Here is a 13,490-nt window from a genome sequence, read left to right as displayed (position 1 = left end):
TGGCAAGCCACTCCCATCCGGTCACATGGGCAGCAAGCCACTCCCACAAACGAGGCCACACCCACAGAGTAGGTTCGAACCATTTTTGAAACCCACCACTGCTGTAAGGGGAGGCTTGAACTGGGTCTCCCCTGCCCCAGATCCAAAACTTTAACCACTACACTAGTTCTCCTTTTTTTATCTTTAGTGAAATTTCCTGATCCATGGGGATTTTACAAGGCTTGTTGTGGTTGTAACAAAAACCTTTTCAGATGCAAAAAAAACGAATGAGAAGATATTTCCTCTTTTGCACATCCAGGATTCACTATTAGGAAAAGGTAACAAAGGCCTGGATGAGCAAAATATAAAATATCTTGCCACCTTTAATCTTATGTCCACCATAGTAGATTACGCATGTTCTCTCACTAAAGCAGCTTTCCCAGTCAAGATATCATCCAGATGTGCGGACTTCAATTTCCAGAATTCTTTGGGATGTTGACTAGAGCATCTGAGACTATTGAAGGCTGCAACTAAATTAGGTGATTCAATGGTTGGCAAGGAAGCTAATATGCCCTTCCAAAGCCGAGGTGGCGCAGTGGTTAGAGTGCTGTACTGCAGCCACTTCAGCTGACTGCTATCTGCAGTTCGGCGGTTTAATCTCACCGGCTCAAGGGTTGAACTCAGCCTTCCATCCTTCCGAGGTGGGTGAAAATGAGGACCCAGACTGTGGGGGCGATATATGCTGACTATGTAAACCGCTTAGAGAGCGCTTGAAAGCCCTATGAAGCGGTATATAAGTCTAACTGCTATTGCTAATTTAATTTTACTCATAATATTTAGTATTTTTCCCAAAACTAGTGTGTTAAGTAGTGATTTATCATAAAATAAACCCCGTTTTAGTGAAGGGGAAAAAAGTCACTATACATCACTTGATGAACAATGTGTCATTGGGAATTGACACCCTAATCTATGGCAAGAAGTGCGAGGATAAGTTGTTTCATAGGAGGTAATAAAATACTATCCTGGAAGCTGCCATTTTTTTCTTTCTATGTTTTACATTTATCATTTCTGAAATTCTGAAGTGTGATAGTTTCAAGGATTGATTCACCATGGTATAAACCAGAAAACTTTCTTTTATCCTGAGGAGAACAAGAAGCAATGGGTGGAAACTAATCAAGGAGAGAAGCAACCTAGAAGTGAGGAGAAATTTCCTGACAATGAGAACAATTAATCAGTGGAACAGAAGTTGCCTCCAGAAGTTGTGAATGCCCCAACACTGGAAGTCTTTAAGAAGATGTTGGATAGCTATTTGTCTGGAACAGGGTTTCCTGCCTAGGCAGGGGTTTGGACTAGAAGACCTCCAAGGTCCCTTCCAACTTTGCTATTATATTATATTTTATTCTATAGAAGATTTCTCTATTCTGAAAATGAAACTTGACAGGGTTGCATCTTTAGTGTTGGCAAAATAGTATCTGCCATTACAATTGAAATAACTGTATTTATTTGTGATAGCTGTGCCTGGGAAATATAAGGATTCATATTGCGTTTCACTTCTTTTTATTTGAAAACATGATAGAAAGGGTAGTAACCAGAAGCACATAAAAATACATTGATTTGGAACTCAAGTGCTAGAAAATATTTTATTCAATTTTCTAAAGATGTGTGTTAGTTCTTATATTGCTTTTGTAGGATTCATATTGACATATGAATGCTTCTTAAATCTTGATTAATGATTGATTAAGAATTCTAGCCAGCTGTCCTGCCTTTTTAACAACTAAATCAGGCAATAACTCTGCCTATTGCTGCTAATAGCTTCATTGCTGGTTCACTTTCTGCCTCAAAACTTGATTTGAAACTTTTTAAAAAATCAATCTTTTAGATTAAAAATAATGTCTATCGCAGAAAAGGAATTTGTAAAAAGCACGCAGTGATGGAAGTTATGGGTAATAGGACTCTTGATTCTGAATGCCAATTGCCCTAAACACGGTGTTTCACTTGAGAGTAAATCTAATTTTCCTGTCAAGATTCTCAAGTGTAAAATGCATTTTAGAAACATGCAATTGTTCTTATGTTACTTATTCGGTGATGGAATGATCCAGCTTTGAAAGGAAATTATTTTGAAGTTTAACAGAGGCCTGTTTTAATACAGTAAAGTGGTGGTTTTTCCTGTGTAATCAGGAGAGATTGTTTTCTTTTAAAAGGAATCTCTGCCATGTAAATTGCTCATCTTAAATTCCCATTTTTTGGTTTGGACGTAACTGCTCATTCTTTCCCACATTCTCTACTTTTTTGATCTACGTCTGAATTTATATTGATGCATTCCAGATATATTTGCCTGCGATGCATTAGAGCCTATAACAGCAGAATTAGGCTTTTTTAACTATATGCTACGTGCCATGAAATATTGCAACTCTATTCCATTACATCCTTATGGGCAAAGTTCTGCAGTCGAAACTCACAGGAGAGCTATATTGATATAGTTGTTCATTGCTGCGTTTGGAATGGGATGGGGAAGGCTGCTTATGGGAATCTGTGAGAATATACGAGTTATAGTTCAGTTTCAAATCATAACTGCATGACTAAACATGCAAAGATTTGGTTCAAATATCACCCTAAGCCATCATATGTGCTTTTGATTTTGGCTTAGCATGTGATGAAAGAAATGTCCTTCTGGGTTCGGCTCCAAGTGGGGAAAAAGACACTGGAGACATGGAGGCTGCTTGGAAGATGGTTTATGGTGGACAGGACCCACATGGCTTGAGCCCTGAACAGAAAAGGTGATCACATGCTTCAATGTTGGTGGAGAAGAAGAGAAGGGCCGAGGGAGGGGCTTGCTAGGCTTTTATAAACCTGTCAGTCCCACCTCTCTGTTTCCTGTTCCTGTGTAAGAAATGTATTCTGATTGGTTGTCAGACTCCCATGGGGCCCTGCAGGGGCAACTCTGTAGGCTGTGTTTTGAATCCAGGTTTGGTTGAGATCTCAGATGCCCATGTGGTCAGTTGAGTAAAGAGCCAATATATTTTACCCACCTCGGAAGGATGGAAGGCTGAGTCAACCTTGAGCCGGTGAGATTAGAACCGCTGAATTGCAGATAACAGTCAGCTGATGTTGGCCTGCAGTACTGCACTCTACCCACTGCGCCACCTCGGCTAAATACTTTTACCCAGTGGTGGGATTCAGCCGGTTCGCACCTATTCGGGAGAAATAGGTACCTATTCGGTAACTTTCTAAGTAGTTCAGGAGAACCGATTGTTGGAAGAAATCTTTTGTTTTTCCCCACTTTCCAGGCTAATCCTGTAAGGAAGGCAGGAAGGAAACATTCTGGTGTTGGTTTCTAGCTTAATCTTTATTGCCCTGCTACAGAAACTGCCTCCTCCAGTTAACCCTTATTACCGTTGTAACAACTAAGGCGAAGCGCCCATCGACCTGAGTGACATGACTTGGCCACACCCACATGATCACATGATCACCGAGCCCCACCTACCCAGCTGGTCATTAGGGCAGAGAACTGGTTGGTAATTATTTGAATCCCACCGCTGCTTTTACCGTTACCTCTTATGGGATGTTGTTTTTTTTGACTTCCCAATCTAACTATGATTATAGCCGTTTCCTGATGTCTTCCATTCAGTCCTAAACTAGAGCCAGCCTTTCTTCGTTTTTCAAGATCAGCCAAGGTCAAGCATATGAGTAGTATAAACAGTTACACCACAATATCCGAGTATTATCAGTTGTTAAATATGTAAGCCACAATACCATCTAATACAGCTTCCAAATGCAGCCATATATTAATAAGCAGGCATAACCCACCCCCCGACTATTATTTGCAAGTGCCAATTGTAGAAACCAGATTGCTAACAGTTGTTAGAAATGTCGCATGCAGAAATAACAAAGAGTCTTTGTTAAGCATTGCAGATTAGACTATTTATGCGGTTTTCTAAAAAAAAAAGTTTTACATCTGGATAGGTCCTTGTAGGACATATCAAGCCTTCCGCGCCCCCCCCCCCAAAGGATCTAGGTGATCTCAAAAGGCTTATGAGATCATTAGATCAAGCGTTGATTTTTTGCAGTTCTTTGTTTCTAAAGGAATAATTGCTCTGATTCACTTTTTCCACAGGCTTCAGCTGAACTTCATTTAAGCCTTCTTGTATGGCTCTACTTTAAAGTCTCCCTGAAATGTTATTAAAGCTAAGAATAAAATAGTTTATTGCAGAGGGTAAATCTACCCCTCTTTTGGATCCCGCCTAAACCTCCCATTAATCAGCAGGCTCGAGGGAATCTATATTTCTTTTCTTTTGAAGGAGAATACACTTGCCTTCATGTCCACGCCATGGTAGACATACATTGATAGGCTACTTGGATTAAAGCCCTTTTCTCTCCTCTATTTTGATAGTTGTGGAAAAACCACTTGCTTGGCTGGCAGCCAATAAATCTCTTAGCCTTATGGAGTTCTTACGCTTTTATTTGGTGTTAAATATTCATTTATATTTTTATATTTATATTCATTATATTATATCTGAGCCGAGGTGGCGCAGTGGTTAAATGCAGCACTGCAGGCTACTTCAGCTGACTGCAGTTCAGCAGTTCAGCGGTTCAAATCTCACCGGCTCAGGGTTGACTCAGCCTTCCATCCTTCCGAGGTGGGTGAAATGAGGACCCGGATTGTTGTTGGGGGGGAATATGCTGACTCTGTAAACCGCTTAGAGAGGGTTTGAAAGCCCTATGAAGCGGTATATAAGTCTAACTATTGCTATTGCTATTACACATCACCTTTCCCTCAGAGAAAGTATAACGTTGATGTTGAATGATTAATTTCCATTATGGGCAGACTTGTGATGGGAAATGATTATGTTTGCAGCAGAATGTCCAGGAATAATGTTCTCGTTCTGTACATTTACATGTCTTTTGAAAAGAAGTATTATTGAGGTAAATAGAGAATAAATTTTGAAAATTTGAAGATACAATTTTTTCTGCTTAAGAGCTATCTTTTTAATTCACTTTCTTTCTACTGAATATCATTTAAAACTCATTTTACCCTTATATTTCTGATTGCTCTAAAGCGGAAATTAAAGCTATGGAGCAATGAAACATTTTAATCTAGACAGGAAACCATCCGTTTTATGGTGTTATTAGAAAATTCCAAGCCAGCCTTCTGAAGATTCTTTTTTTTTTTTGAGAATTTTTTTTATTGTTTTAGTTAAATAGAAAGAAAACAAGAAAAATAATCATCTTTCGTTACATCTTGTTGAAAGCGTATCGATTGGTTACAAATATATTCTGCGTGTTTCTTCCACAGTCCTTACATATACTTCATTCAATCATGATGTACATTTTAAATCAAGAAAGAAAAGTTATGTATTTTACTATCTCTGAAGATTCTTGATAATATGTCCAAATCTAAGACTATTGGGAGTCAGGTCATTTGATCCTAATCATACAGTACCCAAATGAAAAAAATGTGTATCGTGATGTCACAACGTGCTCCTCTCGTATTTGCAGTGGGACATCAGACACAAATACCTAGTGAAGTTAGCATAACCACATCTTAATATACAGGGCGGGGCATAACCTTTTTCCTAGGGGGTCAAGCAACACTTGTAATAACAACACAAATAATTCATACACCATTCGAAAGCCCATCAAAAACTGAGTTTATTGACCACGATTTAATAGTCAGTATGACACCATTAGCCCTTCGAACAGCATTCAAACGAGGTGGATTGATAAACGTCGCTCCAGCATCGCGAGCCTCTCGAAAGGCAATGCATTTTATTCTGTCATGATCCTTTGTTCTTCCAAATCGAATTTTCCAGCCATTCTTAAAGCAAATTTAACATTTAATAGCTCATTCAATTCAGTTTTTTATGGGCTTTAAAATGAGGTGTCGCGGAGTTGTAAACTGCTGTCGATCTTGCTGTGACCCCCTAGGAAAAGGTTATGCCCCACCCTGTATGTTCTGTTGTGCATCACACACTCCACGGGTACCTGTGGTGCGGTTAGTATTCCTGATATTAGAGTCATAAAAATTCTATGATTCTAGCCCTTTATCATGGGAATTGTGTGTCTCCTATGATACTTCAATACACTCATTTTATAGTTGTCAAATGGAGCCTCTAAATTGTTTCCAAATGCCCTCTGCTTGAGCGCTGGTAAAATCCCCGGGTTTCCTTATTTCAAGAAATGCAGAGATGGCTGTTTTACACCAGTCATTTAATTATGGCTGAACATGTACCTACTAATTTAGTTGAGTTCTGTGATCTTTCTTCTCGTGTTCTCCCCTACTTGTACCCCCTTTTCTTATTATTTTGCATTATAAATTAAACCTTTTCTAAACCAGAAGCTAAAAGCAAGCATCCTTTTTGGGAAAAAAATGTATTATTCTCTAATTTGACAGTTGTTTTAGCTACTATTGTAACTGACCATAAAGAGTTAGCGCATATATTTTTTCATATCAGTATTTCCATTTGTCAAGCACCTGAGTCAAAATTGAATTGTATGTTGCTGAATAGTAAGATCAAGAATAGTCTTGATCTTCTTTTTCTCTCATGAGAGATTACCGTAATTAGTAAATTCTTTGAGAGAGACGCATACGCAGTGGGGTGGGATTCAGCCCAGTTCGCTACCTATCGGGAGAAGAACCGGTTGGTAAACTTTCTAAGTAGTTCGGAGAACCGATTGTTGGAAGAAATCTCCCTTTTGTTTTTTCCACTTTACAGGGCTAATCCTGTAAGTACGTAAGTAAGTAAGTAAGTAAGTAGTAAGTAAAGAAAGAAACATTCTGGTGTTGTTTCTAGCATGATCTTTATTGACCTGATTTCAGAAACACTGCCTCTCCGGTTAACCCTTATTAACATTGTCCAGCTAAGGCGAAGCGCCCATCGACTTGAGTGACCTGGAGTTGGCCACGCCCACCTAGTCACATGACCACTGAGCCCCACCTACCCTGATGGTCATAGGGCAGAGAACTGGTTGGTAAATTATTTGAATCCCACCACTGGAGAGAGGGCGAGGGAGAGAGAGGGAGGGATATTTAGAATATGGAAATCACTCCTCAATGTTTACATCTGAACAATTCAGCTTCAGCATATGTTTTGAATACAGGTGGTCCTCAAATAATAATTACAATTGGAAATCGAATTTGTGTTGATAAATGATGCAGTCATAACACAAGATGTTGTCAACGCATTGCTTAGCGATTGCAATCCCGGCTGTTGTTGTTAACCCAGCATATCTCTCCATCAGAATGAATTTAATTCCAGTATGTTCCATCCATCTGTCCATCTACCTATCATGTGTACTTAAAATAACTTTAAATATTATTTCTAGTGTTGTTCCACTCCTGAGAGAATCCATTGGAATTTTGATGCAGCGAACGCCTCCTTCTCTAGAAAGTGCTTTGCCTCAATGCTATCAGCGGGTGAGTTATAATATTTTGATTGGTTTGCAACCTACACCTCACTAGAGCAGCAGCAGACATTTAACATCTGGAGCACACCTGTCCTCCAAGAAAGCCTATTCAAATCTCTTCGTAAATGAACAAAACCCCAAAACTAAAAATGATTACCTGATGAAAAAAGAAATGTAAATTTTGGGCAATTTTCATTTCTGTACGATTCTCATAATTGTAGAAAGAATAAACAAACATTAATGACCAGACTAACTTTCAGTTATGTTTGCCAAAACAGTCTTCCCCAACATGATAGATGTCTTTTGGACCTTGGCAGGTGGTCTAAAACATTTGAAAGCAAATTATATTTAAAAAGTTATTATTGATGGAGATCATGTTAAGTTATAACCCTGTTTTGTATATAATTTTTAAGCCTTAAGGCAATGTGCTTGTTTGGGGGTTAATGTGAGGGGTTCCACCACAAAACCGCGCTCGACTAAACCACGTCCGACTAAACCGCGTCCGACTAAACCGCATAGCTGACGTCATCAACAGGGCGACAACAGCGCGGAGACAGAAGCACGCTGTAAACCCTAAACCTGAAATTAACCCCTAAACCTAACCCCCCTAAACCTAATCCTAAATCTAACCCTAAACCTAACCCTAAACCTAATCCTAACCCTTAACCTAACCCTACCCTTAACCTAACCCTAAACGTAACCCTAAACCTAACCCTTAACCTAACCCTAAACCTAATCCTAACCCTAACCCTTAACCTAACCCTAAAACCTAACCCTAAACCTAACCCTTACCTTAAGTTGAATCGGCTTGCTTTCAAAGTGCTATTTAAAGCGCCCTTCTTTCTCCGCACTGGCTGTTGTCGGCCTGTTGATGACGTCAGCGATGCGGTTTAATCGGGTGCGGCTTAGTCGAGCGCGGTTTTGACGGGTCACGAATGTGAGGATGGACATAATTTTTGTTTAGGATTTTGTGCAATTTGATTGCTTTAACAACCTGGGATTTTTTAAAAAAAAAATGATTTAGTACAAAGTACTACAATATTCTTATAGCATGAAGGAAACATTTTTCCAAAATTGGGAAAAGAAAACCCTCTCTTCAAAATGAGATTGAGGCTGATTTATTATATTTGGTCTTAAAAAAAATAATAATTGGACATCTTTTGAGAGAATTCATTTTGCTTATTATGTAACAGAGTACATATTATTATTCAGGGTTGGGATTCATTGATTCTTATAAGCCACTCTGGTACAACCATTTAAAAGAAGGGAAAACTAAAATACTAAATTCTGTATTTTAGGTTCAACAATTGCAAGGAGTTTACAATTTGCACGATCCTCATTTCTGGACTCTCTGTACTGATGTTTACATAGGGACTTTGAAACTATTTGTAGCTCCAGATGCTGATGCAAAGTGGATATTAAGCCAAACTCACAACATTTTTACTCAGGTAAAGTTTGCATTTGTTTACCTAAGTTATAACTTACGATCCCACTTTTGGCAACCGAGGAAAATTTCATTATAAGGTATTTTTAGCCTGTTAAAAATAAAAGTTGGGTTATAAAGTTCAGGACTTGCAAGCAGCCTTAGTTCTGAATTTACTGTAAATTCTAAATATTCTATATAAAATTCTACTTATTTGTAGATATATGTTCTTCAGCTTTGCAAATATCTGTCACTTTTTTTATTCATTTTTGGTCTGTGAATCGCTTCACAGGGAGTAAATTTGCCTCTTAATTTTGTTTTGCTAAAAATGGTACAAATTTTAAATGTTAGGAATGCCCACATTGTCTAGCATTTTTAAATGTTTAAAAACAGCAGTTTATAAATCTGTGAGATTCTGAACTTTAAAATAGAGACAGTCCACTGACATTTATTGTGTCATTGTCGGTGTGTTTTTTAAATTTTTCTTTATGGATCATAAAAGACTTACATGTCTGGAGATTCTTAGTCCACCAGATCATGGACAGAAGTTTTACATATTGACTAGTTCTCATTTTCATTATATTAAGCATTCTTTTCAAACATTCTTATGAAAATATTTTGCACCAGAAAAATCCATTTGTTTTTACGATCATAAGACCAAGGAATACAAGAGCTTGCTATGGTGCCATCTTATTAATTAGAACTGTTCATACATAGTAGCCAAGGTGGCGCAGTGGCTAAATGCAGCACTGCAGGCTACTTCAGATGACTGCAGTTCAGCAGTTCGGCTGTTCAAATCCCACCAGGCTCAAGGTTGACTCAGCCTTCCATCCTTCCGAGGTGGGTAAATGAGGACCCGGATTATTGTTGGGGGCAATATGCTGACTCTGTAAACCACTTAGAGAGGGCTGAAAGCCTATGAAGCGGTATATAAGTCTAAGTCTAACTATTGCTGATAGTAATGGTCGTGTTATTGAATGTATATCTGCTTTTCCATTGGAAACATGAGGTAGCAAACAAGGAACTTCCTTTATTTTATCCCCGCAGCAGTCACTATATTTGGGGAGTTGGGATGAGAGAGTAACTCACCCACAATCATGCGGTGACCTCTGTGGTAAATTGAACCTGGGTTTCTTTGATCCCAGTGCCTCATCTCAACCATTGGTCTACACCAGGGGTAGTCAACCTTTTTATACCTACCGCCCACTTTTGTATCTCTCTTAGTAGTAAAATTTTCTAACCGCCCACCGGTTCCACAGTAAATGGTGATTTATAAAATAGGGAAGTAACTTTACTTTATAAAATTTATAAAGCAGAGTTAAAGCAAACCCCTACCGCCCACCATGAAAGCTGGAACGCCCACTAGTGGGCGGTAGGGACCAGGTTGACTACCACTGGTCTACACTGACTGAATGGAGCAGGCCTCCAATGATTTGTGAGTCACTTCCATGACAGATAACTGTTCTGACCCCCTCCTCCGTCCAGTAACGAATGCCGAGACAAAACTTAACTGGAATGTACTTAATAGCAAGACACCAAACCTTGGTGGCTGAAAGCCAGCAAAAACAAACAGATAAGGACCTTGGCAGCAACTCAGATAAACTCAGGCAGCAATAAACACAGATAAGGCTTGGCAGCAATCCAGCCTGCCAAGCTCCCAGTACTGTCCTCTCATTCAATCCTGTGTTGACTTCTGCAAAGAGGGCCGTGTGCACAAGTAGTTTTTATTATAGTTTGGAGAGGAGCCTAATGACCACCAGCTGAGTACAATCACCTCCTGTAATTGCGTAATTGTTCCTGACGCCTAGTAGCTCTTCGGTGCCGGGCATCCAGGAACAATTCACTACTTGCCTCCGGCTCACTCTCCCTTGTCTCCTCCCCACTGCTCCAAGGCTCAGGTTCCTCCTGGTGGCCAACCAGCCTCTCTGCGCCCTGCTCGGAGTCGGAACCCTGTCCAGGGTCCTCCAGAGCCGACTCAGTGGGCCCCTCGCTGTCGGAGTCTGGTGGCAGCTCCAACGGCACCTGCTGGGCCACAACAGATAATAAATGAGTGACCTTATAGCAGGGGGTGTCCAACCTTTGCAGCTTTATGATTTGTGGATTGGAATTCTCAAAATTCCCACCAGCCATGCTGGGATTTGAAGTCTACAAGGCATAAATGTTGCCCAAGTTGGAGATCCCTGCATTTGAAGTGAGATTCACCTGTTCTCATTTCTGACTTACGTGTCTTTCTTCTTTGCGTTTGCAGGCTGGAGTGAGGCAACTGTATGTACAGATCGACTTTGCCACGATGTAGCGAGCCTCTTTATCTCCTCCTCCTCGGACCAAAGCTTTCCAGTACTGTCATTTTTAAGACTTAGTTCTTCCTTTGGAAATTGAAACTCCTGGTCTCTCCATTCCCCAGCAAAATCTCTTGCCAGTCCGATTAGCAGAAGAGAAATGAAAGGGGGGGGGGGATTGACTTGGAATTAATCTGGGAATGACTTTCAAGACCCCAAAACTTTGCGGATCCTTTGCCAAGTTCGTCCCTGCCTACAGCAGACTTACCGATACAGATTTGAGGTTGCAATCGTTGACTGTGCTTTCTCTAAAGCTGTGGCAGAGACGTCTCATTCCCACAGAACCGGTATTATTTGCAGAGAGGGAGAAATTAAACAAATTACTTTGGGTGTTAATGTCACAGCGGTTGACATTCTACAGCATAACTCTTTATAAGACTGTTTGTACTTTGCAAACTTAATCAACCAAACCATATTGGGTTTCAGAGTGCCTTTTATCAAAGTATCTGTCAGCACAGATAGGAAAGATTGGGGGTTTTTTCTATTAATTTTTATGGCTGTGACTTGTACCAGTAAAAGTTTCTGCTTGCAATTGGTGTGCTGTAAATGTGTAATTGAATACAGAGATGATGGCTTCCCTGTTAATGTTAACATTTTTTTTAAGTTTCTGGGGAAAAACTATTTCTTCGGTTTCAAATACAATAGTCAAATGAATAGATAAACCGTGACCCGTCAAAACCGCGGAGGACAAAATCGCGCTCGACGAAAGCGCGCATGTGACGTCATCACAGCGCGATGAAAAAAATTAAAAATTGAAATAAAATTAAAATTAAAGCAAGCCGATTCACATAAAGGTAAGGGTTAGGGTTAGGGTTAGGTTAAGGGTTAGGGTTAGGTTTAGAGCGTTAGGGTTACGTTTAGCGTTAGGTTAAGGGTTAGCGTTAGGTTTAGCGTTACGTTAACAGTTAGGTTTAGGGTTAGATTTAGGGTTAGGTTAAGGGTTAGGTTTAGGGTTAGGTTTAGGGTTAGGTTTGGGGGGGTTAGGGTAAGGTTTTCGCTTTATTTTTACATTTTTCGATCACAGCGCGATGTTTTCGTTGCGCTGTGATGACGTCAAATGCGCGCTTTCGTCGAGCGCGATTTTGTCCTCCGCGGTTTTGTGGTGGAACCGATAAAACACGCCTGCAGAATGTTTCATTACCATGAAGTCAAATCTTGGCTGCTAATTCGGCAGCACCCTGACAGTAATTGGGCGTTACTACATGTATCTAGCGTCGCAAAAGAATGTCTTGCAAGAATATGATGTCTTCTTCCAATTGGATGTCTTTTCATTGTTGTTTTTCATACATGGTCAAGTCTTGCAGTAAATAATTAGGTTTTTTTTTTAATTAAATTTTATGAAATGCTTCAAAGGAGGGATGCTTTATGGATTTGCCTCTTCCGTTCATTTCTGAGCCCTTTATGTTGGATACATTTATTTGATTAGGATTTTTTTTATACTAGCCAACAGACAATACATGATTTTATTTTGTACTCTGTATGTTTACTTAACAAATTATTCTATCCTCTTATGAATGTGAATCTAGGATATTCTTCTGGCAATCTCACCATTGTCTACTTTGTCAGGTTTAAACATTCAGATTTTCACTGAATATAATGAGTTTTCCTAAATCAAACACCATATTCAAAGTTTGGGTTTTTTCCCTCCCTTTGTCAAAATTCTTGTAGGACCTTACAGCAGCAATTTTTTTGGCACTTAATTATTTAGTGAATAGCTCTGCCAATATTGATTCTGTGCTGGTATTCTCCATTATAATTAAAAGTTATTTTAAAACTTCACAGGAACATTCAGGGTGATATGTCTTCTGTCTATATCCCACTGTGTAATGTTTAAAGGTTATTTTTTTGGATACAATGCCACATATTTCTAATGTTGGAACTGAAGCTGATCAGCTAGCCTCCAGTTTAAGTTAATATGGAAAACCCCAATTCACTGTTTGTCAAATCGATAGAAATCCCTAGGCCTTTTAAAAAGACAATTGGCCTAGAAATAAAAAATGAAGGTTAGCATTTACTCATGTCAGAAATTGTTTTTCTTAAACCAAACAATTGTTTTTTATAGCTTGCATGAAATTGTTGGCATCAGAAATACATAAAATGGACCTGAATTTTATATATTGGGAAAAAAATTGCAATTTAGATTTTCTGTTTTTATGGGAATAACTTTTTTTATTATTTTTAATCCAATGGTGGTTAGATAACCTATTACTGGTTGTTTAATTTCTAACCCTTCATTTTTGCTTATTGTTAGAAATGTATTTTATGCAACCTGTAATTTAAACCCTATTACAAGTTTTGATTCATTATTTTTGCACAGTAGCCTATTTGGGTCTCCTTCTTATCCA

General features: G+C 39.1%; 1 protein-coding gene across 1 annotated transcript in view; it reads left to right on the top strand.

Moving 5' to 3' along the window:
* The window catches only part of SLC30A7 (solute carrier family 30 member 7), a 34,794-nt gene extending 23,340 nt beyond the window's left edge, over window positions 1-11,454 (top strand). The window contains 3 exon segments of the mRNA XM_032217344.1: window positions 7,303-7,393; window positions 8,682-8,831; window positions 11,055-11,454. Coding sequence (XP_032073235.1) covers window positions 7,303-7,393; window positions 8,682-8,831; window positions 11,055-11,102 — 289 coding nt within the window. The 3' untranslated portion in view covers window positions 11,103-11,454.
* The last annotated feature ends 2,036 nt before the right edge of the window (window positions 11,455-13,490 follow it).

This window comes from Thamnophis elegans, chromosome 5 (assembly GCF_009769535.1).
Source record: "Thamnophis elegans isolate rThaEle1 chromosome 5, rThaEle1.pri, whole genome shotgun sequence".
Classification (NCBI taxonomy): Eukaryota; Metazoa; Chordata; class Lepidosauria; order Squamata; family Colubridae; genus Thamnophis; species Thamnophis elegans.
The sequence above is the reverse complement of the archived record's forward strand: the minus strand, read 5'-3'. Positions and strand labels throughout refer to the sequence as shown.